The following is a 26,098-nucleotide window of genomic DNA, read 5'->3' as shown; positions in this document are numbered from 1 at the left end:
TGCTTGTTTTTGTTGTTTAAAACAGTAATCCTCAGTTGCTCACACAATACCAAGATTATAAACAAGAGGGCCATGATGGCCCTATATATCGCTCAGCAGAGTTGATCTGGCCTACTGACCTAGTTTTTGACCCTACAAGACCAAGAGTTGAACTTGACCATCAAGACAAACATTCTGATTAAATTTCATAAAGATTTGGTTACAACTGTGGCCTCTAGAGTGTTCACTAGCTTTTCCTTTGATCTGACCGGGTGACCTAGTTTTTGACCCCACATGACCCAGATTCGAACTTGACCTACAGATAATCAAAACAAACATTCTGACTAATTCTCATAAGTTTCAAACTTAAATTGTGGTCTCTAGTGTTGAAAAGATATTTCTTTGATCTGGCCTAGTGACCTAGGTTTTGACCCCACATGACCCAGTTTCGAACTTGATCTAGAGATCATCAAGACTAACATTCATAAAGATTTGATCACAAATGTGGCCTCTAGAGTGTTCACAAGGCAAATGTTGACGCACGACGGACGCTGGACAATGACTGGTCACAATAGCTCACCTTGAGCACTTTGTGCTCTGGTGAGCTAAAAATAAATATGGGACTATTTTTTTTACACGTCCAGAATATTTGTGTGATGTGGTCACATAGAAATAGAAGGAAACCTCAAACGACATGAGGTTAAAACTTGGTAGTTGATTTAGAGCTACAGCCAGTTGCTAAAGCACTAGCTAAAAATCACTATAATTATATTACATAAAAGGAGTAAAGTAAAAATTCTTACAGCTTCATCCAACACAAAGAATCTGACACCAGACAGAGCAAGCTTTCCAGTAGAGATCAGGTCCTCTAATCTACCAGGTGTTCCTACCACAATGTCAACCTAAAATATAAAGAAATGTGTCTGCAAAGAACATGTAATACTATATCCTGATAGTTTGTACAAGTCCATCTCATAGTTATACAGTCCAGTAAGTCTGGGCCAGTCCCTTTAGAAATGAACCAAACAAAGCTGTTATATGTTTTGTAGTTTGACAAAATAAAAGCCAGATTCATGTAACTTAAATTGTCCTTTGAAATCATCTTATAATTATACCCAAAATGTGTGTACAGTTTGAAAGCATTTGGCCTGGTAATTTCTGAGAAACCTGCTTATAATACATAAAATTTTAACCAAAACTACTACATTAAATAGGGGCAAAATTTTGTCAAAAACGAAAGTTTTGAGTTTTGTGTTGTGACGTTTTAAAGTATTTGGCCATGCAGCTTCTGAGAAACCTGCTTCCATGCAACACTTTTAACATAAATAAAGGATGGTACCAAAAGCTTTACTATTTGAAAAATTTAAAACAATTGAGGTAAAAAATGATTAGTAATAATAAACTATTCATGATGAAATCTTTCCGTTAGAAATGTCTCTCCTGTTTCCACTGAATCAATATTAGATGAAATAATTATTCTTCCCATATTCTAAACCTGTCATTGATTTGTCAACAGTGGGCTTATAATCTTGATAATTCTTGCTGATAGAGAAAATCCATGTTAACATTAGTGGCTTTAATTAAGAAATGTTTTATGGAAGACATTCTGTATCTTAAAACTATAACAGGAATCTGCTATTTACACTAAAATGTAACTAAGATCAAAATAAAGAATTTGCTAATAAAATTGCTAAACTGCTGTATGCAAACAAAAACTGCTGTATGAGAATAATAACTGTTGTATGCTAACAAAAACTGCTGTATGAGAATAATAACTGTTGTATGCGAACAAAAGCTCCTGTATGAGAACAATAACTATTGTATGCGAACAAAAACTGCTGTATGAGAATAATAACTATTGTATGTGAACACAAACTGCTGTATGAGAATAAAAACTGTTGTATGAGAACCAAAACTGTTGTATGAGAACCAAAACTGCTGTTTGAGAATAAAAGCTGGTGTATGAGAATAATGACTACTGTATGTGAACAAAAACTGGTGTATGAGAATAATGACTATTGTATGCGAACAAAAACTGCTGTATGAGAATAATAACTATTGTATGCGAACAAAAACTGCTGTATTAGTATAAAAACTGATTATGAGAACAAAAACTGTTGTATGAGAATAATAACTACTGTATGAGAATAATACCTGTTGTATGAGACATAAAACTGTTGTATGAGAACAAAAACTGTTGTATGAGAACAAAAACTGCTGCATGAGAATAAAAACTGCTGCGTGAGAACCAAAACTGCTGTATGAGAATAAAAAACTGTTGTATGAGAATAAAAACGGCTGCATGAGAATAAAACTGCTGCGTGAGAACCAAAACTGCTGTATGAGAATAAAAACTGCTGTATGAGAATAAAAACTGCTGCGTGAGAACCAAAACTGTTGTATGAGAATAAAAACTGTTGTATGAGAATAAAAATGCTGCATGAGAACCAAAACTGCTGTATGAGAATAATAACTGTTGTATGAGAACAAAAACTGTTGTATGAAAATAAAAACTGTTGTATGTGAATAAAAACCGCTGCATGAGAACCAAAACTGCTGTATGAGAATAAAAACTGCTGCATGAGAACCAAAACCACTGTATGAGAACCAAAACTGCTGTATGAGAATAATAACGGTTGTATGAGAACAAAAACTGTTGTATGAAAATAAAAACTGTTGTATGTGAATAAAAACTGCTGCATGAGAACAAAAACTGCTGTATGAGAATAAAAACTGCTGCATGAGAACCAAAACCACTGTATGAGAATAAAAACTGCTGTATGAGAACCAAAACTGCTGTATGAGAATAATAACGGTTGTATGAGAACAAAAACTGTTGTATGAGAATAAAAACTATTGTATGAGAACCAAAACTGCTGCAGTGCAACTTACAAACAAGTAGCTGCGTTCAATAAACACTTGATGCCCTCAGTGGCATCCTTGTCGATACAAAGCAAGCCAAGTCCAAAACGAGGTCAAGTTCAAGGTCAAACTGAGGTCAGGCGATGTCTGAAGATGAGGAATGGTCACAGGATACATCTGCATTAGTATCAAGTCATTCTAGTTAGGGGTATTGATGCTAGACGAAACGGTCCCATTTAGTTAACCTCGTACGGACGGATGAATGGACAGACGAACGAATGGACAGGACAATCACTATATGCCTCCTGCATCAGTAGATGCCAGGGGCATAAAAATGGCACACCCTCGGGACCAGAAGTTTTTTTTCTGAAGTTTCGGGCATTTGGAAATACGGAGTAATTTGGACAAGTACAACTGCATACCATAATTTGTTCTCTGTGATTTAGAGCAACTTCAGACTCGCAAATTATCTTAATTTTGTCCTGTAGGAACAGTTCAGTTTTATAATGTTTCTAAGTTGTCTTAGTCATTTTAATATTGAAAATGCTGAAGATTTCGTAAAATGCCATAATTTTAAAAGGTTTACTCATTTTTTTTTTACATTCATTCAGCTATGAAGTTGCGACAGTTTGAGAAACTGACCAATTACGAAATCAAACCATTGTCCGAAATTAAATCTTCACGCTGGCTAATTAATTTCTTAACTAAATGCTCGCTTTTAATGATACTGCAATTAGAATTAAAAGTCCATGAAGATGTTTGAAGTAAACATCAAAATTTAAACCGTTAATCATTTCTTAATGAAAGATCATTATCTAATTATCACGATCTTTGGAAGTATTTGATCCTTTGATTGACAGGTTGTGATTGTAATGCGTGTCAAAATAATCGGTCACTGCTAATTTGTGAACAATGGAATCACAGATGACTTTTTCCCTAAGACACAGGTTTGCATACTTGTTTGTGTTGAGCCGTTTCTGGAAGTAAAATTGTATTGAAGTAATTCAAATTTTTCGAAAATATCGTCCGGTGTTCAGAATTTTGAAGTTTCAGTATTTAGAAGTATAGTCTATATATAGAAAATAGAAGGAGAAAAATTGAGACAGAGAAAATTGTTTGGAAGGTCCAGAATTCAGAAGTTCCACTGTATATGAGAAAAAATTGCTGTACAAGAATAAAAACTGCTGTGTGAGAAAAAACTGCTGTATGCTTGTTGCTTATTACAGCAGAATGCTTGTTGCTTATTACAGCAGAATGCTTTTTGCTTATTACAGCAGAACGCTTGTTGCTTATAACAGCAGAATGCTTGTTGCTTATTACAGCAGAATGCTTGTTGCTTATTACAGCAGAACACTTGTGGCTTATTACAGCAGGAGGCTTGTGACTTATTACAGTAGAATGCTTGTGGCTTATTACAGCAGGAGGCTTGTTGCTTATTACAGCAGAATGCTTGTGACTTATTACAGCAGGAGGCTTGTGACTTATTACAGCAGAATGCTTGTGGCTTATTACAGCAGGAGGCTTGTTGCTTATTACTGAAGAATGCTAGTGACGTATTACAGCAGAATGCTTGTGACTTATTACAGCAGAATGCTTGTGGCTTATTACAGCAGGAGGCTTGTTGCTTATTACAGCAGAATGCTTGTGACTTATTACAGTAGAAGGCTTGTGGCTTATTACAGCAGAATGATTGTGGCTTATTACAGCAGAACACTTGTTGCTTATTACAGCAGAAGGCTTGTGGCTTATTACAGCAGAATGCTTGTGATTTATTACAGCAGAATGCTTGTGGCTTATTACAGCAGAATGCTTGTTGCTTATTACAGCAGAATGCTTGTGACTTATTACAGCAGGAGGCTTGTTGCTTATTACAGCAGAAGGCTTGTGACTTATTACAGCAGAAGGCTTGTGGCTTATTACAGCAGAATGCTTGTGACTTATTACAGCAGAATGCTTGTGGATTATTACAGCAGAATGCTTGTGACTTATTATATCAGAATGCTTGTTGCTTATTACATCAGAATGCTTGTTGCTTACTTCAGCAGAATGTTTGTTGCTTACTTCAGTAGAATGACTGTGCTTATTACTGCAGAATACTTGTTGCTTACTACATCAGAATGCTTGTTGCTTATTACAGCAGAAGGCTTGTGGCTTATTACAGCAGAAGGCTTGTGACTTATTACAGCAGAATGCTTGTGACTTAATACAGAAGAAAGCTTGTTACTTATTTCAGATGAAAGCTTGTGTCTTATTACAGACGAATGCTCGTGACTTATTACAGAAGAAAGCTTGTTACTTATTTCAGAAGAAAGCTTGTGTCTTATTACAGAAGAAAGCTTGTGTCTTATTACAGAAGAATGCTTGTGACATATTTCAGAAGAAAGCTTGTGTCTTTTTACAGAAGAATGCTTGTTGCTTATTTCAGCAGAAGGCTTGTGGCTTATTACAGCAGAATGCTTGTTGCTTATTACAGCTGAATGCTTGTTGCTTACTTCAGCAGAATATTTGTGGCTTATAACAGCAGACTACTTGTGGATTATCACAGCAGAATGATTGTGGCTTATTACAGCAGAATGCTTGTTGCTGATTACATCAGAATGCTTGTTGCTTACTTCAGCAGAATGTTTGTTGCTTACTTCAGCAGAATGCTTGCTGCTTATTACTGCAGAATACTTGTTGCTTATTACTGCAGAATGCTTGTTGCTTATTACATCAGAATGCTTGTTGCTTATTACAGCAGAATGCTTGTTGCTTATTACAGCAGGAGGCTTGTTGCTTATTACAGCAAAATGCTTTTTGCTTATCATAGCAGAATGCTTGTAGCTTACTTCAGCAGAATGCTTGTTGCTTATTACTGCAGAATGCTTGTTGCTTATTACTGCAGCATACTTGTTGCTTATTACAGCAGAATGCTTGTTGCTTATTACAGCAGAATGCTTGTTGCTTATTACAGCGGAAGGCTTGTGGCTTATAACAGCAGAATACTTGTTGCTTATTACAGCAGAATGCTTTTTGCTTATTATAGCAGAATGCTTGTTGCTTATTACAGCAGAATGGTTGTTATTATGTGGCTTATTACAGCAGAACGCTTGTTGCTTATTACAGCAGAATGGTTGTTATTATGTGGCTTATTACAGCAGAACGCTTGTTGCTTATTACAGCAGAACGCTTGTTATTATGTGGCTTATTACAGCAGAACGCTTGTTGCTTATTACAGTAGAACGCTTGTTATTATGTAGCTTATTACAGCAGAACGCTTGTGGCTTATTACAGCAGAATGGTTGTGGCTTATTACAGCAGAACGCTTGTTATTATGTGGCTTATTACAGCAGAATGCTTGTTGCTTATTACAACAGAACGCTTGTGGCTTATTACAGCAGAATGCTTGTTGCTTATTACAGCAGAAGGCTTGTGGCTTATTAAAGCAGAATGCTTGTTGCTTATTACAGCAGAAAGCTTGTGGCTTATTACAGCAGAATGCTTGTTGCTTATTACAGCAGAATGATTGTGGCTTATAACAGCAGACTACTTGTGGATTATTACAGCAGAATGATTGTGGCTTATTACAGCAGAATGCTTGTTGCTTATTACAGCAGAATGCTTATGGATTATTACAGGAGAATGATTGTGGCTTATTACAGCAGAATGCTTGTGGCTTATTACAGCAGAACGCTTGTTGCTTATTACAGTAGAATGATTGTGGCTTATTACAGCAGAATGCTTGTTGCTTATTACAACAGAATATTTGTGGCTTATAACAGCAGACTACTTGTGGATTATTACAGCAGAATGATTGTGGCTTATTACAGCAGAATGCTTGTTGCTTATTACAGCAGAATGCTTGTGGATTATTACAGCAGAATGCTTGTTGCTTATTACAGCAGAATGCTTGTGGCTTATTACAGCAGAACGCTTGTTGCTTATTACAGCAGAATGATTGTGGCTTATTACAGCAGAATGATTGTTGCTTATTACAGCAGAATGATTGTGGCTTATTACAACACAATGCTTGTTGCTTATTACAGCAGAATGCTTGTTGCTTATTACAGCTGTATGTTCGTTGCTTATTACAGCAAAGCGCTTGTTGCTTATTACAGCAGAATGCTTGTTACATATTACAGCAGAATGTTTTTACTTCTTACAGCAAAATGCTAGATGCTTATTTCAGTAGAATGTTTGTTGTTTATTTCAGCAAAATGCTCATTGCTTATTTCAGCAAAATGCTCATTGCTTATTTCAGCAAAATGGTTGTTTCATATTTTCTCTTTCAAGATGTTATTGCAGATGTATACAGCATTTTGAAACAAAGACTTGAAAAAGCCTATAGTTTACAGAAGATGTGTCCCAATATTTCCAACTTTCTAACTAGTTTATGTCAATATCATCTCAAGTAATGACTGGAAAATAACTTCAAAATTGAATGACGGCTAGGGAGTTCACCATACTCAGAGCAGATATTCTGGGAATTAGTGTAAATGAAAGGTTATTGTGCCATTACGCTATGTTTTGTTAAAGAAGAGAATTTTTTGTACTTGCGTTTTTCTGTATAGAGGACAGACATGTGTGTTATAACTACAAATGCACAGTATAAACAAGAGCGCCGCCAAGCGGGGCAATATACGCCCAAAGGCTTACATCATAGGATGGGAGCAAAATTTTAAGAACTTGACTGTTCTAGCCCCAAAGGACTGGAACAACAAAAGGAAAACTTCCAAAAACAAATCTAAGTCCACAAAAAAAATATTCAAAGTCTACAAAAAATCATTATCAGGTACAGGTATGTAAAAATACACCTTAAAATTGGAGGTACCATCCCTGTTGTACCACAGAAAAGTGGTCTCGGTTTTTCCCTATGGCCAATAATAAAAAAGTTTAAAAATAAAGCTATTTATAGTAACATAAAAGGGAAGTAACTAAAAAAAAAATTATTGTAAGTACAAACAAGAGCACCGCCTTGCGGGTGCTGACGCTCATCTGATTTTTTTTGTGTAATAGAAATATTGTCCTACCCATGATTTTCTAAGTCTAAAAAGGGCTATCATTCTTGCAAAAAGCAGGATAGAGTTATGTTTCTTGATGTACAGTGTCCACTTATGATGGTGAAAAACTGTTGCAAGTTTTAAAGCAATAGCTTTGATAGTTTATGAGAAAAGTTGACTTAAACATAATACTCAACCAAGAAATGATTTTCTAAGTCCAAAAGGGGCAATAATTAAATTTCAAAAAGCAGGATGGAGTTATGTTGCTTGCTGTACAGGGTCAGCTTATGATGGTGAACACAGTGTTGCAAGTTTCAAAGCAATAGCTTTGATAGTTTAAGAGAAAAGTTGACCTAAACATAAAACTTAACCAAGAAATCTGATATTTCTAAGTCCAAAAGGGCCATAAATCTTGCAAAAGCAGACGGAGTTATGTTTCTTGCTATACAGGTCAACTTATGATGGTGAACAAGTGTTGCAAGTTTTAAAGCAATAGCTTTGATAGTTTAGGATAAAAGCTGACCTAAACATAAAACTTAACCAAGAAAACTGATTTTCTAAGTCCAAAAGGGGCAATAAATCTTGCAAAAAGCAAGATGGAGTTATGTTTCTTGATGTACAGGGTCTGCTTATGATGGTGAACAAGTATTCCAAGTTTCAAAGCAATAGCTTTGATAGTTTAGGAGAAAAGTTGACCTAAACATAAAACTTAACCAAGAAATCTGATATTTTCTAAGTACAAAAGGGCCATAAATCTTGCAAAAAGCAAGATGGAGTTATGTTTCTTGCTATACAGGGTCAGCTATGATGGTGAACAAGTATTCCAAGTTTCAAAGCAATAGCTTGATAGTTTAGGAGAAAAGCTGACCTAAACATAAAACTTAACCAGGCAACGCCGACGCAGACGCCGACGCCGACGCCGACACCGACGCCGACGCCGACAACCGCTCAAGTGATGACAATAACTCATCATTTTTTTTCAAAAAATCAGATGAGCTAAAAAGAGATCTGCCAAATAAAAACAAGAGCACTGCAATGCAGAGCAATATACACAAAGCAAAGTCATATATGACCTTTGACCCTTAAGTGTGACCTTGACCTTGAAGCGAGTCATCCGGAACATGCGCTCTGCACATCGTTACAATGTGGTGAACATTTCTGCCAAGTTTCTTTGAAATCCTTCCAGCAGTTCAAGAGTAACAGAACGGACACGAAACAAACTGATATGACTTTTGACCCCTAAGTGTGACCTTGACTTTGAAGCAAGTCATCCGGAACATGCGCTCTGCACGTTGTCTTGCTGTGGTGAACATTTGTGTCAAGTTTCTTTGAAATCCTTCAAGGGGTTCAACAGTTACAGAGCGGACACGAAACAAACTGATATGACCTTTGACTCCTAAGTGTGACCTTGATCTTGAAGCGAGACATCCAAAACATGCGCTCTGCACATCGTCTCGGTGTGGTGAACATTTGTGTAAAGATTCCTTGAAATCCTTCAAGGGGTTCAAGAGTTACAGAGCGGACACGAAATTGCTAACGGATAGACGGACGGACGTTCTAACGAAACGGTCTTTATGTGACACCCCCATTGTTCTCTCTATTGTTCTAACAGTCACATAAAAAGAAAAAAGTCACATAAACAGAACGGAATGAATGACATCAAAGAGAAAGTACCGTTATGCCGTCACTTAACCATCATTTCGCGGGCACGTACGGACAGACGGACGGACACCAGTGTCATAACATAATACGTCCATTCGGGCGTATAATAATGCTGTAGAAAGTTAATCTGCTTAAACAAATATTACTGTGATAATTCATTGATATTCGTGGGAGACTCATTTTCATGAATAACTACATGTAGGATATGTCAATCCATAAAATCCAATGTCAATCCATGAAATTATTTCCAACGTCAGTTCATGAAATTAAATCCAATGTCAATCCATGAAATTATTTCCAATGTCAGTTCATGAAATTAAATCCAATGTCAATCCATGAAATTATTTCCAACGTCAGTTCATGAAATTAAATCCAATGTCAGTCCTTGAAATTATTTCCAATGTCAATCCATGAAATTTTTTTCAAGGTCAGTTCATGAAATTATTTCCAACGTCAGTTCATGAAATTATATCCAATATCAATTCATGAAATTAAATCCGTCAATTCAATTCCAAACATAAAGATATACAGATTTTTTTCTTCTACAGGAGTGGACCATTTATCAGTCTCTTACCCTCACAAAATTTCTTTTTTATTATGCAGTTTTCCCTTAAAACTGATTATATATTAGAATTTTTATTCTCCTTTACTCAAATACTGAACTCTGTTTTCTTGATTACAGGACCAGGTCCTTTCCCCTCTTAGTAAAACAACCTGCCGTATATAATCATACTTGGTTATATAAATCTACAAGTAATTTGGCCATATAAATGTACAAATGATTACTTCATATTGTTATAACATCAGAATATTACATAACCAGCCACCTTTTTAAATCATTGTCACCATGCTCTTTCAGTTTCAGTTTGTTTATTCTGAAGATTTCACTTCAAAACCTCTATCCTATACACAGTCAGTAAAATATATGGCTGTTGGTTCAACCAATTGTATTCCTTCTGAATGAATGAATAATAACTTCTGATTAACAACATAGATATATCAACATACCCCTTTTGACAGGACATCCACCTGATCTTTAACATTAACTCCACCTACGATCAGTAGCTCTCTGGGAGTTGGGTTGGACAGATGAGTTTTAAACTTCTGGATCTGAACTAGAGTCTGAAATGAAGAAAATGACAAAATGAAAATGGTTGTAGTTCCAAAAGATCTCCAACTTTGTAATTACACGCTGTCTTCAGGTCATTATGATCTTAAACCACCAACCCTAAGCTAAAAGGGCTAACTGTGAGTGTGTGACCTTCACCTTTTAGCCACTGACACCTAAGTCAACAAATGTAACATAATCATCACAGGCAATGTTTGTAGCAAATCTGACAGCATTAAACACTAATTCTAACACTTTTAAGATTTTCTTTTATATAAACAAAGACGGATTTTACTGTGTATTGTCTTGTCGATTAGAACACATTTCGAAAAATGACCTACTTTTGGCTATTCCGGTTTATTCCCTCGTACATTTGTATTTAAAACCGCATTTTAATCCAGATTAGTATCCCTTCCTGGTGTAATTCGAATGTGTTAGAATGGAAAAAGGTTTTAGTTTTGTGTGCTTTGTTTGCAAATAAAACACATTTTTTCATTCAGATGCGTCATAATAGATTACTACGCATCTGAACTAAAAACCATGTTTTATTTGCCAACAAAGCACGCAAAACTAAAATCTGTTTCCCAGTTATACAGTGTTAGATCTCTATTACAAATGTATGCTTTGCTGATTTTTATAAAATTTTGTAATTACACCACTTTAACATGAAACTATTTAAAAAGTTGAGTATTTCTTTTCATTTCAAAATTTCTAGTTTTACATTTGCATTTAACAGAGATCAGGAAAACCAAATTGCAAGTTTTCAAACTATGTCTAACTTTTCCAACCTACCTTGGTTGTGTATCCATCATAAGCATTCTTATTTGTAAAGAATTTCTGCTACTGGGTAAATATATAGTTGTTTGTGCAAATTTTTGACAAATGTAACACAACAGACCTAATATCTATATCACTCCTTAGGCAAAGTATGCTGACTTATACTAAATGCTAAAATAACTCTTATCTTGGTCAGGCAACCAAATAACAACAGTGAAAGTATAACTCTTATAAAACACTGATTGAACACAAGTATGTGTAAATGATCAGATGCTAAAGTTTCAAACAAAACTGTACCTTGTTTCTATGTTCTGCCGAAAATACATAAAAGCCCAGACATCAATTTACCAATGCATTACCCTGACAGACCTATCATCTCAGCATGAAATTCGCCAACTTAGAATATTTCAAAGAATAACAACTAGGTGCTTAATTTGCTATCACATATGAAATATTGGGAACATTTTTAAAGCTATCAGAAAACAAACGCTTAATTTTGTGCATAGTCAGTAAAAACATCCCAAGAATTAGCAAGACTACTGGATCAGCTCAGAGTTTATGACAAACAGCACAAACATTTGCATAGCTGTAAAAGAAACTGCTGTTCACATTTATGGCACGCCAACTGTCCAATAATTATGTGAACCCAGGTTCACGGTCGGAAAACTAAGATTAACGATCGATAAACCAGGTTTCTCGAACGTATAATCAGGTTTTTCGAATACTAACCTATATTTTTGAGCGAAAACATAGGATAACGCTGTAAACCATAGTTAACGCTTGTAAACATAGGTTCACGCTTGTAAACCCAAGTTCCAGTCATAAACATAGGTTCAAGTTCATAAACTATGGTTTACAAGCGTAAACATAGGATAACGACCGAAATTTGTTGTTCAATCAAGAAACCTAGTTTATCGAACGTAAACCATGGTTTACGGTTGATACATTAGGATAATAAAATCAACTATGAATTTTTGGCGTGAACATGGGTTTACGGCCGTGAACCTATGTTTATGGACGTGAACCTATGTTTACGACCATGAACTATAGTTTATGGACGTGAACCTATGTTTACAAACACGAACCTATATTTACGACCATGAACTTGGGTATACAAGTGTGAACCTAGGTTTACGTTCAATAAACTAGGCTTCTCGAACAAAACTATGATTTTTGGTTGTAAACATAAGTTCACGTTCGTAAACTATGGTTCACACTCGTGAACCTAGGTTCACACCCATAAATTTAGGTTCTTGCTCAATCGAAAAACCTAGTTTATCGAAAGTAAACATGGGTTCAAGAGCGTAAACTAAGTTTTACCTCCGTTATCCTATTTTTTTGCTCGAAAATGTAGGTTAGTATTCGATAATCCTAGTTTTTTTACCACGAACATAATTATTTGATAATTGGCTTGCCGTGAACCATAGTTTATGGACATGAACCTATGTTTATAAACGAGAACCTATGTTTACGACCGTGAACTTGGGTTTATGACCGTGAACCATAGTTTACAAACGTGAACCTATGTTTATGTTTGATAAACTAGGTTTTTCGAACAAAACTATGATTTTCGGTCGTTATCCTATATTCCTTGGTCTACAGATCACGGGGTCATGAGTTCGATCCCCAGGCAGGGCGTATGTTCTCTGTGACGATTTGATAAAAGACATTGTGTCTGAAATCATTCGTCCTCCACCTTTGATAATTCATGTGGGGAAGTTGGCAGTTACTTGCGGAGAAAAGGTTTGTACTGGTACAGAATCCAGGAACACTGGTAAGGTTGACTGCCCGCCGTTACATGACTGAAATACTGTCGAAAAACGGCATTAAACCCAAAACAAACAAAACCATTTTTCTATTTTTAGTTACAGTGACCTTGACCCTGACTTGCCTTATATCGGCCTTCCAAGAAATTTAATTGATCATTTGTAGCACCAACGTGTTACATGAATGTATCAGTGACATCACGGAATTGGTAATACTGTATGTTTATCACAGAACGTACTGGAAATAACGCTTTTTCTGAGTCATGGCATTGTTTACATGCTATTTTGGCATGGTTTTCCAAAGTAATTGAGAAAAGTGCTTAGATTTGCTGGAAAATGAACAGCAATGAGTATTCCATAATGTTCAGAGCACATCTTGCACTGTATGCTGTCTCTGACAATAATTTTTAAATAATTGAAAAAGACAACTTTCTTACCAAAACCGCTCCATTTGATCCAAAATCATATGTTACTGATCCGGTTTTTCAAAGTAATGATAGGATACGGTGAGTAAGTAAATCCAAACTAAAATAATTACTGGTATCTTTACACATCAACTCCATCATCAACTCTGAATATTTATATCGGTTCTGCAATAAACTGACAAGCAACACTTTTGGGATTTATGCACAATGAACAGGGTGACCTCTATAATACCCCTACTGCAGATAAAAATTCATTACCTGCTCAGCGAGTTCTCTAGAAGGTTCTATAACAATGGCCTGTGGAGCGTTGGAGGCTGGTTTCGAACTTGTAGCACCACCTCCTGCAATCTTTGACTCTGATATACAATCTTTGGGGGCTTTTGCCAATGCTGTGAAATCCTTGGATGGTGGGAACTTGAATGGTGTTGTTCCAAAGTTAAAACTCATTTCTGCATTCTGTTAGAAAATAAATGTGATGTTTAAAATGTCTACTGTGAGTTTTTCTTTAGTGTTTCTAAGTGTAACTGAAAATATAAAACCCTGAAGAACTTATAACTTTCCAAAATATAGGTATACATTCAATATCATTCAACTTCAAAATGCAAAACTATTTACCTGGAAGAATAGGTCATCAACAGAATGAAATTTTGTTTGATTATTTTTTAACAAGGAAGTGAAGTTACTTTTTTCTTAAAGGTATACTAGATCCGTATTTCATATTTGAAAATATGAGCATTTACTACAAATTGTTTACTAAAAGTTTGTGAGTGCATTTACAGTAAACTGCATTAGGCTTAAAATAATACACACATGTACAGCTAAACTTAGTATAAATGTGTACTACCACTGGAATCTTTTTATAAGAATAACTGTACTGCATAACATTTAATTATGAATGCAACTCTACATAAACAAATAATTTATATATATATATATAGTAATTTAAATACATTTGATGAGGATTTCATGCATTTAAAGTTAATATATAAAGAAGGTGAGCACAGAATATCTTTAAAACAAAACATTACTGAGTCTAAAATTTTCTGATATAGATTTCATCTTAAACAGTAAAGTATCTAATTTAAACAAACAAATAAAAATTAAATCACCTTTAAAACAACTGCAGCAAAGAACCTCTCCTTCCTGAGATGACCGGGAATATCATAAGCCTTGCCCAGATCTATACCATTTTTGGACCAGCGGATCTCACCTTTCTGTAGGTCAAGGTAACACCCAACAGTATCATTCATTCCAAATGCCTGAAACAAAAAAATCAGGTTATAAGCATATGTATCATAAGTTCTAAATGCCTAAAACAAAATGACCAGGTATTAACAAAAGTATCATTATTTCTTAAAGCCTGCAAAGAAATATCCAGGTAATAAACAAAGGTATCATTGGCACCAAATGCCTGAACCAAATGACTAAGTAATAAACAAGGAATGACTTCTTTCTAAATTGCCTGGAACAATAGTACCAAGTAACAATCAACAGCATTATTCAATCCAAACATGTGAAACAAATGTCTTCACATTTCTTTGTCTATTTAGGAAACAGTCTGTATAATACAAACTGATGCCTGTCCATAGGACACTGGTGCCCCCTCCTTCCTTTGTGTCACTGTACCTGGTTTCATGACTCTAGGTGAAATGTTTTTTAAGATATATGCAAAATAAACTTTTCAGCACTTTATGTGTATTTTTAAGTTAAGGGCCATACATCTAGTCTGGCTGAGGGAAATCACAAACAGAGCACCAGGTGCACAACTTCGCATGCCATATACACACATGTATAACAATCTTCTTGGTGAATGCCAAGAAGAAGAAGAAGAAGACAATCTTCTTATCTTTTATGAATCTAGGTCACATACTGCTTTGAGATACATCTGACCCTTAAGATAGTTCTGCACGTTTGGATCGAAATTTTTGTCTACAATGTAAAATTTGATTAAACTCTGATTTTTCAAAACTTCAGAATATACCTAGAAAATTCAGCAAATAAAAAAGATAGGGTCGTGTGCTTGATTTTTTGCTAGAAAGATTTGAAAAATTTGGACCTCACGCAATATTTCATAATGGGAGTCTATGGGAAAATCATAACTTTCATAACATTTTCGTGAATAGAAATTTTTCTACGATGTAGATTTTGATGAAACTTCTCACAGTTGTAAATAAACACATGTCCTATAATTTGGTGAAATAAAATGTATAGGTCCGTGTGCTTATTTTTGAGATATTTGACCAAGATTAAAGTGAACCAGACATTTCATGCTAATTTTAAGACATTTTTGGTTTTTTTAACGTGTCATATGTTTTAATATCATATTTTGACTTTAGAAATATCGAAACAGTGCCATTGTAATAAATTTACTCACAGGTTTTGATTAAATCATAAATTTTTTTTCATTTCCGTAAGCGAATCCAGGCTTTATTCTACGTTTTCCGGATAAATGACGTTACGCCATCACTTCCGGTTTATCAAACGTGCAGAACTACCTTAATGCACATTTTTGACTAAGTCAAGGGCCATAACTCTGGTCTTGCAGAGTGAAATCCAAAACAAAACTCAGGCGCACACTTCACATGCTCAATAATATTCCTACATAGTTTCATCTTTTTAAGATATATATACAACACAAATTTTAAGCACTTAATGTGTCAAAAATAACTCTGATCTGGCTGAGTGTAATCCCAAACAGAACACCATGTGCACAACGTCACATGCTATATAACAATCCTTTAATGTTTTATGAGTTTTAACTTTTTGAGACGAATGCCCTTTTAAACATATTTATGACAGAGTAAAATGCTGTAACTCTGGTCTGGTTGAGTGAAATCTCAAACAAAACCCAAGGCGCACAACATCACATGCTTAATAATAGTCCTGAAATGTTTCATAATCCTAGGTTAAATATTTTTTAACTGAAACAAATGCAACACAAACTGTTTTTATGCATATTTTTGACTAAGTCAAGTGCTATAACTCTGGTCTGGCAGCATGAAATTCTAGTTAAAACACCAGGTGCACAACTTCACATGCTGAATGACAACCCTATGAGGTTTGATGACTCTTGGCCAAATAGTTTTCACAACACTAATAGAAGGACAAGGGCAACTCTAAGTGCCACAACAAATATTACTCACCTCACCGTAGGAATCAAACTGTTTGCCCCAGGATTTCTTCCCAGTACCTCCAAAACCATAGCCAAACTTGTCAGTACCAAGATCAAGGGTAGCCTTGTCAGTAGACCAACCAACACGGCACAGCCCTTCATCTGTCACTGTTGCTTCATAGTAGAATCTTCCTACATACATATGAAATAGTTCTCTAGTTCATGAAATGATAAATATCAATTTGCACAGTATCTCCATCTAAAGGAAATTTTAGCAGCAACTTATTTGCTAGTACTTCTATGTTGAGAGCTTTTAAAATCTAGTGTAAAAATACATTTCTCGGTAGACTAGTGATGTGCTGATTAATCATAGTATCACATATCAAGACATGATTAAATGGCTTGATTCTCAACCAACTTTTCATTGCTGACAAAATCTCATGTAGCAGCAATGCCGTAAAATAACTTAAATGTATTGTTATACCACCATTTTGTAGACAGAATTGCCATTTTATATACTCATGTGCATGTATATTACAGTAATCTGACTAAAGTACTTGATCTTCTAAATGAAGATCTGAGAATGACCCATTCACATTCGTCTTCTGTATATTTTGGATTTCCGATATTGCTATTGTTTCAACAAGCATTTGGCTGAACCATCAAAATAGCGTCGAATGTCAAAGGGTGAGAAAAATGTGCAGTCAGTCCGGGGCTCGAACCCGAGACCTCTCGCTTACAGGGTGAGTGCCCTACCGACTGAGCTAACCGGCTGTCCGACACCTTATGTGACCAAGTCCGTACCGTGACATATGATTTCTCTCAAAACACGAGGGCATAGTCGCGATGTGGTCGTCATAAGAATTGTAAATATGAAAAACCCAGGCTAAATATAGATTTTTTAAACTTCTTCTTTCACATACAAAACGTTGTAAGTAAGGCTCTGATTGGCTAGCGGAAGGGTCGTCAGAACTAGGCTATCAATAGCACGTCTTCAGATCCAATGTGCGTACCGTTAATTGGAGATGTACTTTCGTCAGACTGAGTAACTACCAGCTTTGATCCTCATTTCAGTAGACGAAGGGAGACTAACCGTACTAAGCTAATCCATCTACAACAGGACTCACTTATCTCCCATTTCAGTAGTTAATTTGGATTAGTAAACTTCACTATCATTTTCACAAGCATTTTAGTTAAGTTCTATTTATATTTTAGACACATCCAAGAGCCCATTCCAAACAAAAATTGTGGGATGAATTGTAACATTATTTGAAATTATAAGTTGTAACCTGTGAAAAGGGTTTTGTGAAATTAATTATTATGTTCTGAAATTACATTTTTCAAGGCAGATATATTAAACATTAAGATAATTTGATGATACAACATCTGTAACCCCATATTTTAAATACAAAGTGCAGATGTACTTTTAAATGTAATTCTATAATAAACATGATGGTAGAATGTAACAGCTACAAACCTTGTCCACTGACTGACTTGTTAGACCTTGTACCGTGCCATTTCTGCATATCTCTACTCTGACACAGTAAACCGTCTGGATCAATTGCTGAAATTTATAAAATTTCTTAATTTATATAAATATAAATCACATATTTCAGTGACATCCAAGATACAGAGTATTTCCTAAAGCAAAGAAAAAAATCCCAACCTTTTAAGGCATACATGAACATGTGTTATTTTTCCTTCATAAGTCTTTCTAAAAGAAGTTACACTGTAGAAAAGTAAAAGAAATGTGTAACATTTAACAGATATAGTTTCAATTTCTTACCCATTGCATCACCTCTGTCATAAACATTCATCTGCCAGTGTGTATGACCTGAAAAATATGAGACAACAAATAAACACATGAACTACCTTTGGGATCTTTGATGTCCCCTTAAAATGTACAAAGTAACACTTCCAAACCAAAACCCCTCAAAACTGGAACCCCATTTCATCATTAGAGTTATTATTGTTGAAAGGGTCTTATGACAAGAGCTGTCTACTAAAAGCACACTCAACTATTTTAAGCCATTCCACCAATATTACCAATATTAGCTTACATACAAAAGCTTTTAATTAGTAATTTCTTAAGTTGAAAAGGGGGCTTAATTTTGTAAAAATGTAAACCGAAATTAAGCAACTTGCTAAATGAGGTGTTCCCATGACACCAGTGGAGAATCTGAAAACATTTGGTCAGGCAATCCATAGAAACATGTTTACATGCAAAACTGTCATTAAAAAGGCACATAATTTTAAAAAAATAAAAGCTGGAGTTATGAAACTTGCAACATGAGGTCCACACATAAAGTCATATATTAAGTTTAAAAGCATTTGGTCAGTAAGCTTGAGTAACCTGCTTACAATGTAATGCAAAACATTAACCCAAATTTCTAAGTTAAAAGGAGGCATAATTTGAAAAATGAAAGCTAGAGTTATGTAACTTACCCTATGAGGTCATTTCATGATGCTCAAGACCTGTGTGAAGTTTGAAAGTGTTTGGAGGGCTTCCTCACATGAAAATTTCTATGCCACAAGTGAGGCTCATACCCACATCGGTTTAGGGGCAAGTAATTTGAAGTCAGCAACCTTAACCACTTAGCCATGAGGGCCTTAAGATAGGTGGATGGGGTGTTAATTAAAGAGAAAGAGATAATAAGAGTGTTAATAAGGCAGTAATCATTGCCGCTGAAAACTGAGACAACCTTAGAATACAGAACATGGTACATATGAAGTTTGAAACACGACACAAAAATTATTATTCTTTTTAAATCATTTTCGCACGAAACTTTTACCTTTGGATTTTACTGCAGCCTTACTTCCTTTCCCTTCTTCAAGATCCTTCAAAGTTTCATATACAATCTGCAGAATTGGTAGACAGAATGCCTGAAACACATATTTAAACCTGTATCACACTCCTTAAGTTTTTTATTGATTTTGTTTACTGTAAGTCAGTAAAATCTGAATTATGTTTAGAGACTTGTTTAATATCTAGGAAACATACACTGACCATGCAGCATTTCCCACAGGAAAGAAACTCTTTTTCTCCAGTTCTGATAAAAACCAGACCCCGGCAAATTTAAAATGTTAAATTGTCATAATTGTCACAATTATACAGAAATTACCAAATTTATTTTATTTCCTAGGGTTTTTTTTTCTCATTAATTTTGTGAAAAATATGATTTTAAATCACAACCAACTCAAAAGGGTATGAGTGATCATATTTGGACAAAACTTTTTACTGCAATAAACATCACAAGCTGGTTGAATTTATCATTCAAACACTTTTTTCTGCAAATCAGATCTGGGAAACTACAAAATTTTAACATTTGTTTCTGTACACCTAAGTACAGCAGTCTTTTGTTAGTTTATTTACTAGACTTTGAATTAAACCAGGTGATATGGCTCAAACTAACTTAGATGACGGGCAAGTTATTCAGGGTGTCTTTGTAACACAGAGACCTAAGATGGACCGCGTGCTGTACAAACTGGTGAGTAAACATCTGATTCAAACTATTTTTTTACACAACCTTATAAATATTATGGAAATTTACTATCATTGCTGTTAGTTTTTCTGTCATTACGTAACATAATATATGTAATATTTACCCCTGTTTTTCCACTTCCTGTCTCAGCAGCCTGAAGTAAATAAAACAAGGAAGGTAAATGAATAATATACCAGTTAATGGCATGATAAATGATTTCTGTTTACAAAACTTCCAACTTTACCAAGTCATTTTTTTTATTTCAGTATGGCATAAATTTGACAATACATTCACTGATTCAATTTGTGTTATGTTTGCTTATAGAGTATTTAAACTCGAAAGAAAAGCATGATTTATGTAATCTGAGCCAAATATTTCTTTCCGCAAAAGTTATCATTAAAGTTACTGGCAATTTCCCCACAAGTAATAATGTTAGGTGTGTATGAATCAAAACAGACAGCTGAGGGTCTGTTAGTGATTCCACTTTCTGCTTGAAATCTTAGTCATATGAAATACCTGTGGGTATTTATTAACTAAGCATTGATTTAACAGTGTTTACACATACATTAAAGCATTTTATTACCGGTAGTGTAAAACAAAAGCAATTTTACCATGAGAACATCTCCTCCACCGAGAATCATGGGTATGGCTTCCGCTTGCACATCAGTTGGCAAACTAAAGAGTAAAACTATGTTTATTCACATACAAATATATATGGTTTACATTTTAAAAGAAAATGAGTAAATGTATATAAAACCAAGTCCGATATCTTCGTAAATTAAAAAAGATACTACAATATTTTAATCTAGCAATATGTTATGCATGGAATAATTATGCAAATACTGTTGTTGGGACTGTAATTTATTATTAAATTATTTATTTATCTGTTTATTTTGTTTGGTTTTGAGTTACACCAACATAATTTAGATCATTCGCAACTTTTCCAGCTTTTGATGGTGCAGGAAGACCCCCATATGCTCCTCCATGTATTGTATCCGGCATGCACAGAGTAACTTGAACTAAACTACTGACCTTTGGATAGCTTCCTCACATAAAGATTTCTACACTCTAAGCAAGGTTTCAAACCAACAGTGATGAGGGGAAAATGACTCGAAGTCAGTGACCTTAAACTCTCTGCCTATAATGCCCCTTGTTGGAACTGTTAAATTTATGTTCTGATATAATCAAATTTACTGACCTCCAGTCCATTTCTTCTACGGCCCTCCCAATCTCAGGCATAACTCCCATTTCTGAAATTGAGTATACAGTTGTTAACTTTCCAAACCTAAGAAGAAAGAAACTATTATTTTTTGGAGAAAAGAAAGCTACATTCTTCTTAGTAAATATCTGCTTTCACTTACCTAAAAGCAATTAAAGAATGGTTGTCTGAAACTGAAACCATTTGTCAAAAATATGCAGTATATTCTCATACTAAGCAGAAAACCTAACCAGGCCAAGACTGTAAGAATCACAAATTCTTGCATACCAGACAATGATTTCCCTGTGTTTTTGCCAGTGCTAGAAAAACCAGTCTAAGTACAACCTGGGGTGTAAGATAACTCACATGCTGTAATTTATGAATGAATGCATAAATTCATACACTACTATAATAAAATAGTGCAAAAACAGAAAAATATTCGTTTTACTTTATTTCATCTATTAACTGAAGAATATGGTATGCAAGAAAAAGAATCACTGACAGAATATCCGAATCTTGGGTAACTCTTTTTGCCTTAACTACTGCCTAAACATTTACCATTGAGCCAGATTTTTCCATCCGCTCCTTCAACCTGTGAAAGGTTCTTTTATTACGCATATATTACAGCTAGACCATTCAGTAATTATAGCAGAGCTTCCAGCTATACGGTAATGGGTCAAATTAAGTTTAGACATATGAAAAAACACAACAGATTATTTTTATTCTATTGTATACTGACAAATTGAAAATTCATGGCCTTTGAATCAGTGATGTTCAGGTTTCTTCACATAGGACTGCTAATAGTACTTTATGGTAGACATGTACGACTGACAGATGATTCACGCATCCCACCTTTTGTTTTAAATGTTGAAAAACATTGATAAAAATGTTTGATAAAAAAATAAGCACCAAATATATCTTTTTTGTAGAAAAAACTGTAATTACCCAATTTTCAATGTGAAAACAAATCACACTGGCTGTAACTGAATTCATTTACAAATACCAGTACATTTAAATCTGATCAGGATATTAATAAAAAAAGTGACTTAATGTAATTAATTCATATACTAGTGAAAACATCTGGGAGGGATTTTAAATGGTCCTTTTATAGGAAAGTCGCTCCGTACAGGTTGTCGGATGTACGATTTTGACTGTAAATATGCTACAAAACTGATCAATGAGCATTTCTGTTTTATCCTTTGCCATTTCGGCAATTCGTCCAATACCTTTCAAAGATCCGATGGTGACACTATATCCTGTTTTGGGGATTTTATATATTTCCAAAAGTTTTGGATGCTTTGTCACTAGCTCGATCTAGCATATTACTAATATTGTAAAGGCAGTATGGAGCTGGTTTCTAACTTCTTTATGATATTTGAGAAATGCATCATGATTCCGAGTGATATTTGTTTTCTTTGCCTTATTTAAAGAAGGTGTTTTTTCTTCTTGATCATTTTTTTTATTTTCCGTTATTCTACGGAATATCTGGTTTCCCTTTGCTAAGCTTTTTGGAAATATGTATTGAATAATGATTCCTTAAACACTGTCCAATTTGTATCAACCGATTTTGAATGTGGGTTCCTATTTTGATAATGCTTACTGAAGCTTGCCATATCTTGTCTAATATTTCTACAATCTGCATTTTTGTAATTATACACGTCTTGGGATTTTTTGTTAACTATAGGTTTTATGAGTGTTGTGACTGAGAGGATATCATGGTCACTGAGTCAGACAGGAGGGCAGACTGTATGCCTCTGCGCTAGTGATGAGTGACTGGTAAATAACAAGTCAAGTATCCTTACAATTTCGCATTGGAAGCATGTTGATGTGTTCTAGACTGAAGTGACTTTTACATGGCAGTCATGCAAATAATATCTTAGGGACATGGTCGCGATGTTTATAAAATCAAAGGGACACAGCAGTCTTTGCTGGTTGTTCCTAATCACTGCACCGTACACTCGTATTCTGGAAACATCAGTTGTATACGGAGAATGACGGAAAACTACAGATTTCGCAGTCCAGTTTTAAATAAATTTTTGTTCAACTGTCGAGAATCTTGTTATTGTAACAAAAATTATAAATCAGGGTGTAAGTTTTTTATTCAATAATATTGCGTTAATATCAAGCACATTTGACTTGCAGTGAGAACACCTCAGAGCGCACAATGTCGAAAGTGGTTGAACAGGAAGAGCATTAAAACGAGAAGGTTTTGATAGAAGAAATCGTAGTACTGGGGGTAGCACTTTCAAATAGGTTTCGAATCATGTGCATGATAATAACACAATATATTGAATAAAACACTTACGCCCTGATTTATAATTTTTGTTTACCTAATTCCACTTTCACTTTTGAGCTTGTAGCAGGAACAAAATGACGTAGCGCGATCATGTGATTGGGCACACTGATTTTGAAAATCAGTGTGCTAAAACGCACAAAATTGTGCGTAAAGGAAAACCCTGCAAACAATATTAATGTTCTAACACGATTTTTAAGGACATTGTAACATTTTTAGTCTAAATTTGCAAGTAGATTTTCAGATTTAGCAAGTAAGAAAAAAAAGCTACTTGCTAAAATCTGCAAGTTAAATTTGAGCCCTGTTTACATAATTTAATTCTGGGCCTTAAAATACATCAAATAATGGAATTCAAATGTATCTAAAAATAGACCGCGAAATCCATACTATCATAATCAGCAGGTAGGTCTCTCCAGTGGTATCTTATTATGGCTGACATGCAAATATTTTCTAAGGGACACCGGTGCCGTCTGAATAATAAAGGAGGAACATGGCTGCCGTGTCCGTAATATATATTATTCACACAGCAGCCATGTATATAGCCTTGGCCGTTCTAGACAGTAATTCTATCTATCCATCTATCTTCCGTTACTGTCTAGCCATAATGAGTTACTAATGGGGCTAAATCCAAATAAAGCCTCTGGTCCTGATGAAATTTCCCCAAATTTACTAAAAGAGCTTCACCAAGAGATAGCCCCAATCATTACAAAGATATTTCAACTATCTCTTGAAACAGGTCCCAAATGACTGGAAGAAAGCAATCATTGCACCAGTTTACAAGAAAGGTCCAAAACCCAAGGCCAGTAACTATAGACCCATATATCCCTAACATGTATTGCCTCTAAATTAATGGAACATATTCTTGTCTCAAATATCATGTCCCACTTTGACAGAAATGATCTCCTTAGCAGGTACCAACATGGCTTCAGGTCAAAGCATAGCTGTGAAACACAACTTATAAGTTTCACACAGGAGATATTTGACAATCTTGAGAATGGCCAACAGACTGTCGTCATCATCATGAACTTCAGTAAAACCTTTGACAAGGTTGACCACCATAAACTGATCCATAAGCTTGATACCCTGGGAGTCCACCCATTAGCATCCCAGTGGATCAAGTCATTTCTCAAGGACCGATCCCAACGAGTAGTTGATGATGGCTTCACCTCAGATGAACTTCCTGTTCTTTTTGGGGTTCCACAAGGATCAGTCATTGGCCCATGTCTCTTCCTAGCCTCCATAAATGACCTCCCAGAGTTTATCAAAAGTAAGTCATGACTTTTCACAGATGACACTATTGTCTATCTGATGGTTAAATCCTCCCTTGACTCCCAATCCCTACAAAATGATCTCCATTCCCTAGAAGCCTGGGAAAAGGACTGGTCAATGGAGTTGACTCCGGATAAGTGTGAGGTATTGAGGATTCCTCGAAAGAAAAAACCTATCATCTATAACTATATACTATAGCATTCAAAACTACAGAAGCTGCTAAATATCTGTCACACTAAGTAAAGATCTAAGTTGGTCAAAACACATTGATAACATCACATCGAAAGCAAATAACTGACTTAGATTCATCAAAAGAAATGTCAAAACAAACAACAGAAAAGTAAAAGAAGCAGCATACAACACCTATGTCCGCCCACAGCTTGAATACTGTTCCTCTATATGGCACCCTTGGCAAAAATCCCTCACATACAAAATTGAACGAGTACAATGATCTGCAGCTTGATACGTATTTAACAACTATGGTCAAACAAGCAGTGTCACCCAAAATGCTTCAAGATCTCAACTGGCAATCCCTTGAACAACGCCGCATAAAAAATTCCCTAAATATATTTTTTAAAATTAAGTACAGTCTTATTGCAGTTGATGATAACCACCTCACACCTACAAGGAATCTGAACTACTTGATCCCACAATTTCATAAGCAATACCATTCTAACTCCTTTTTTCCAAGAACAATACGTTCATGGAATGGTCTTCCCCTACACAAACAGTCCTGCCCCAGTTTGATTCTATTCACTGAGAGACTGGCAACTGTAACCTTCTAATCTATATCTATGTTTTTAATATTAGTAATTATAGTTCTTTTTTAACTTTGCACCTAATGAGCTTGCTCATCTTTTAACAGTCTGATCCAGACAAAGCGCCTCCCACTTATAATCAGAACTGATTTTTGGGCAGTACACAGTAGATGTAGATGTCTAACCCTTTACAGGGATGCAGACACCCCAGTTCATAAATGATGTTGAATAATGTGACCATATCCTTGTGCTGACAAATATCTGATGCCGAGAAAGGTCATGCCATGACACAAGCATGGTACTGGTTTCGTGCTACACCCTACATCTACAGTCAGTCTCAAGTTCAGCTTCTTCCCAAGCACTACACCGCTATATATATGCAGTGTCCGACAAATTTATAATTTTACTGGTAGCCCACTGGGCTACCA

At 35.2% G+C, this 26,098-nt stretch overlaps 1 protein-coding gene across 1 annotated transcript in view; it reads right to left on the bottom strand.

Moving 5' to 3' along the window:
• LOC123549716 (ATP-dependent RNA helicase DDX1-like) overlaps positions 1 to 26,098 on the bottom strand; it is a 193,714-nt gene that overhangs the window by 164,376 nt on the left and 3,240 nt on the right. The window contains exons 2-12 of the mRNA XM_045338033.2: positions 21,351 to 21,402; positions 20,764 to 20,827; positions 20,277 to 20,306; positions 19,463 to 19,553; positions 18,457 to 18,504; positions 18,148 to 18,234; positions 16,702 to 16,862; positions 14,668 to 14,817; positions 13,817 to 14,014; positions 10,491 to 10,604; positions 783 to 881 (exon numbers count right to left, since the gene is read on the bottom strand). Coding sequence (XP_045193968.2) covers positions 783 to 881; positions 10,491 to 10,604; positions 13,817 to 14,014; positions 14,668 to 14,817; positions 16,702 to 16,862; positions 18,148 to 18,234; positions 18,457 to 18,504; positions 19,463 to 19,553; positions 20,277 to 20,306; positions 20,764 to 20,827; positions 21,351 to 21,402 — 1,094 coding nt within the window. The remainder of the gene's footprint in view (positions 1 to 782; positions 882 to 10,490; positions 10,605 to 13,816; positions 14,015 to 14,667; positions 14,818 to 16,701; positions 16,863 to 18,147; positions 18,235 to 18,456; positions 18,505 to 19,462; positions 19,554 to 20,276; positions 20,307 to 20,763; positions 20,828 to 21,350; positions 21,403 to 26,098) is intronic.

Source organism: Mercenaria mercenaria, chromosome 6 (assembly GCF_021730395.1).
Source record: "Mercenaria mercenaria strain notata chromosome 6, MADL_Memer_1, whole genome shotgun sequence".
Taxonomy (NCBI): domain Eukaryota; kingdom Metazoa; phylum Mollusca; class Bivalvia; order Venerida; family Veneridae; genus Mercenaria; species Mercenaria mercenaria.
Note: the sequence above shows the minus strand (reverse complement) of the source record. Positions and strands in the feature narration are given on the sequence as shown.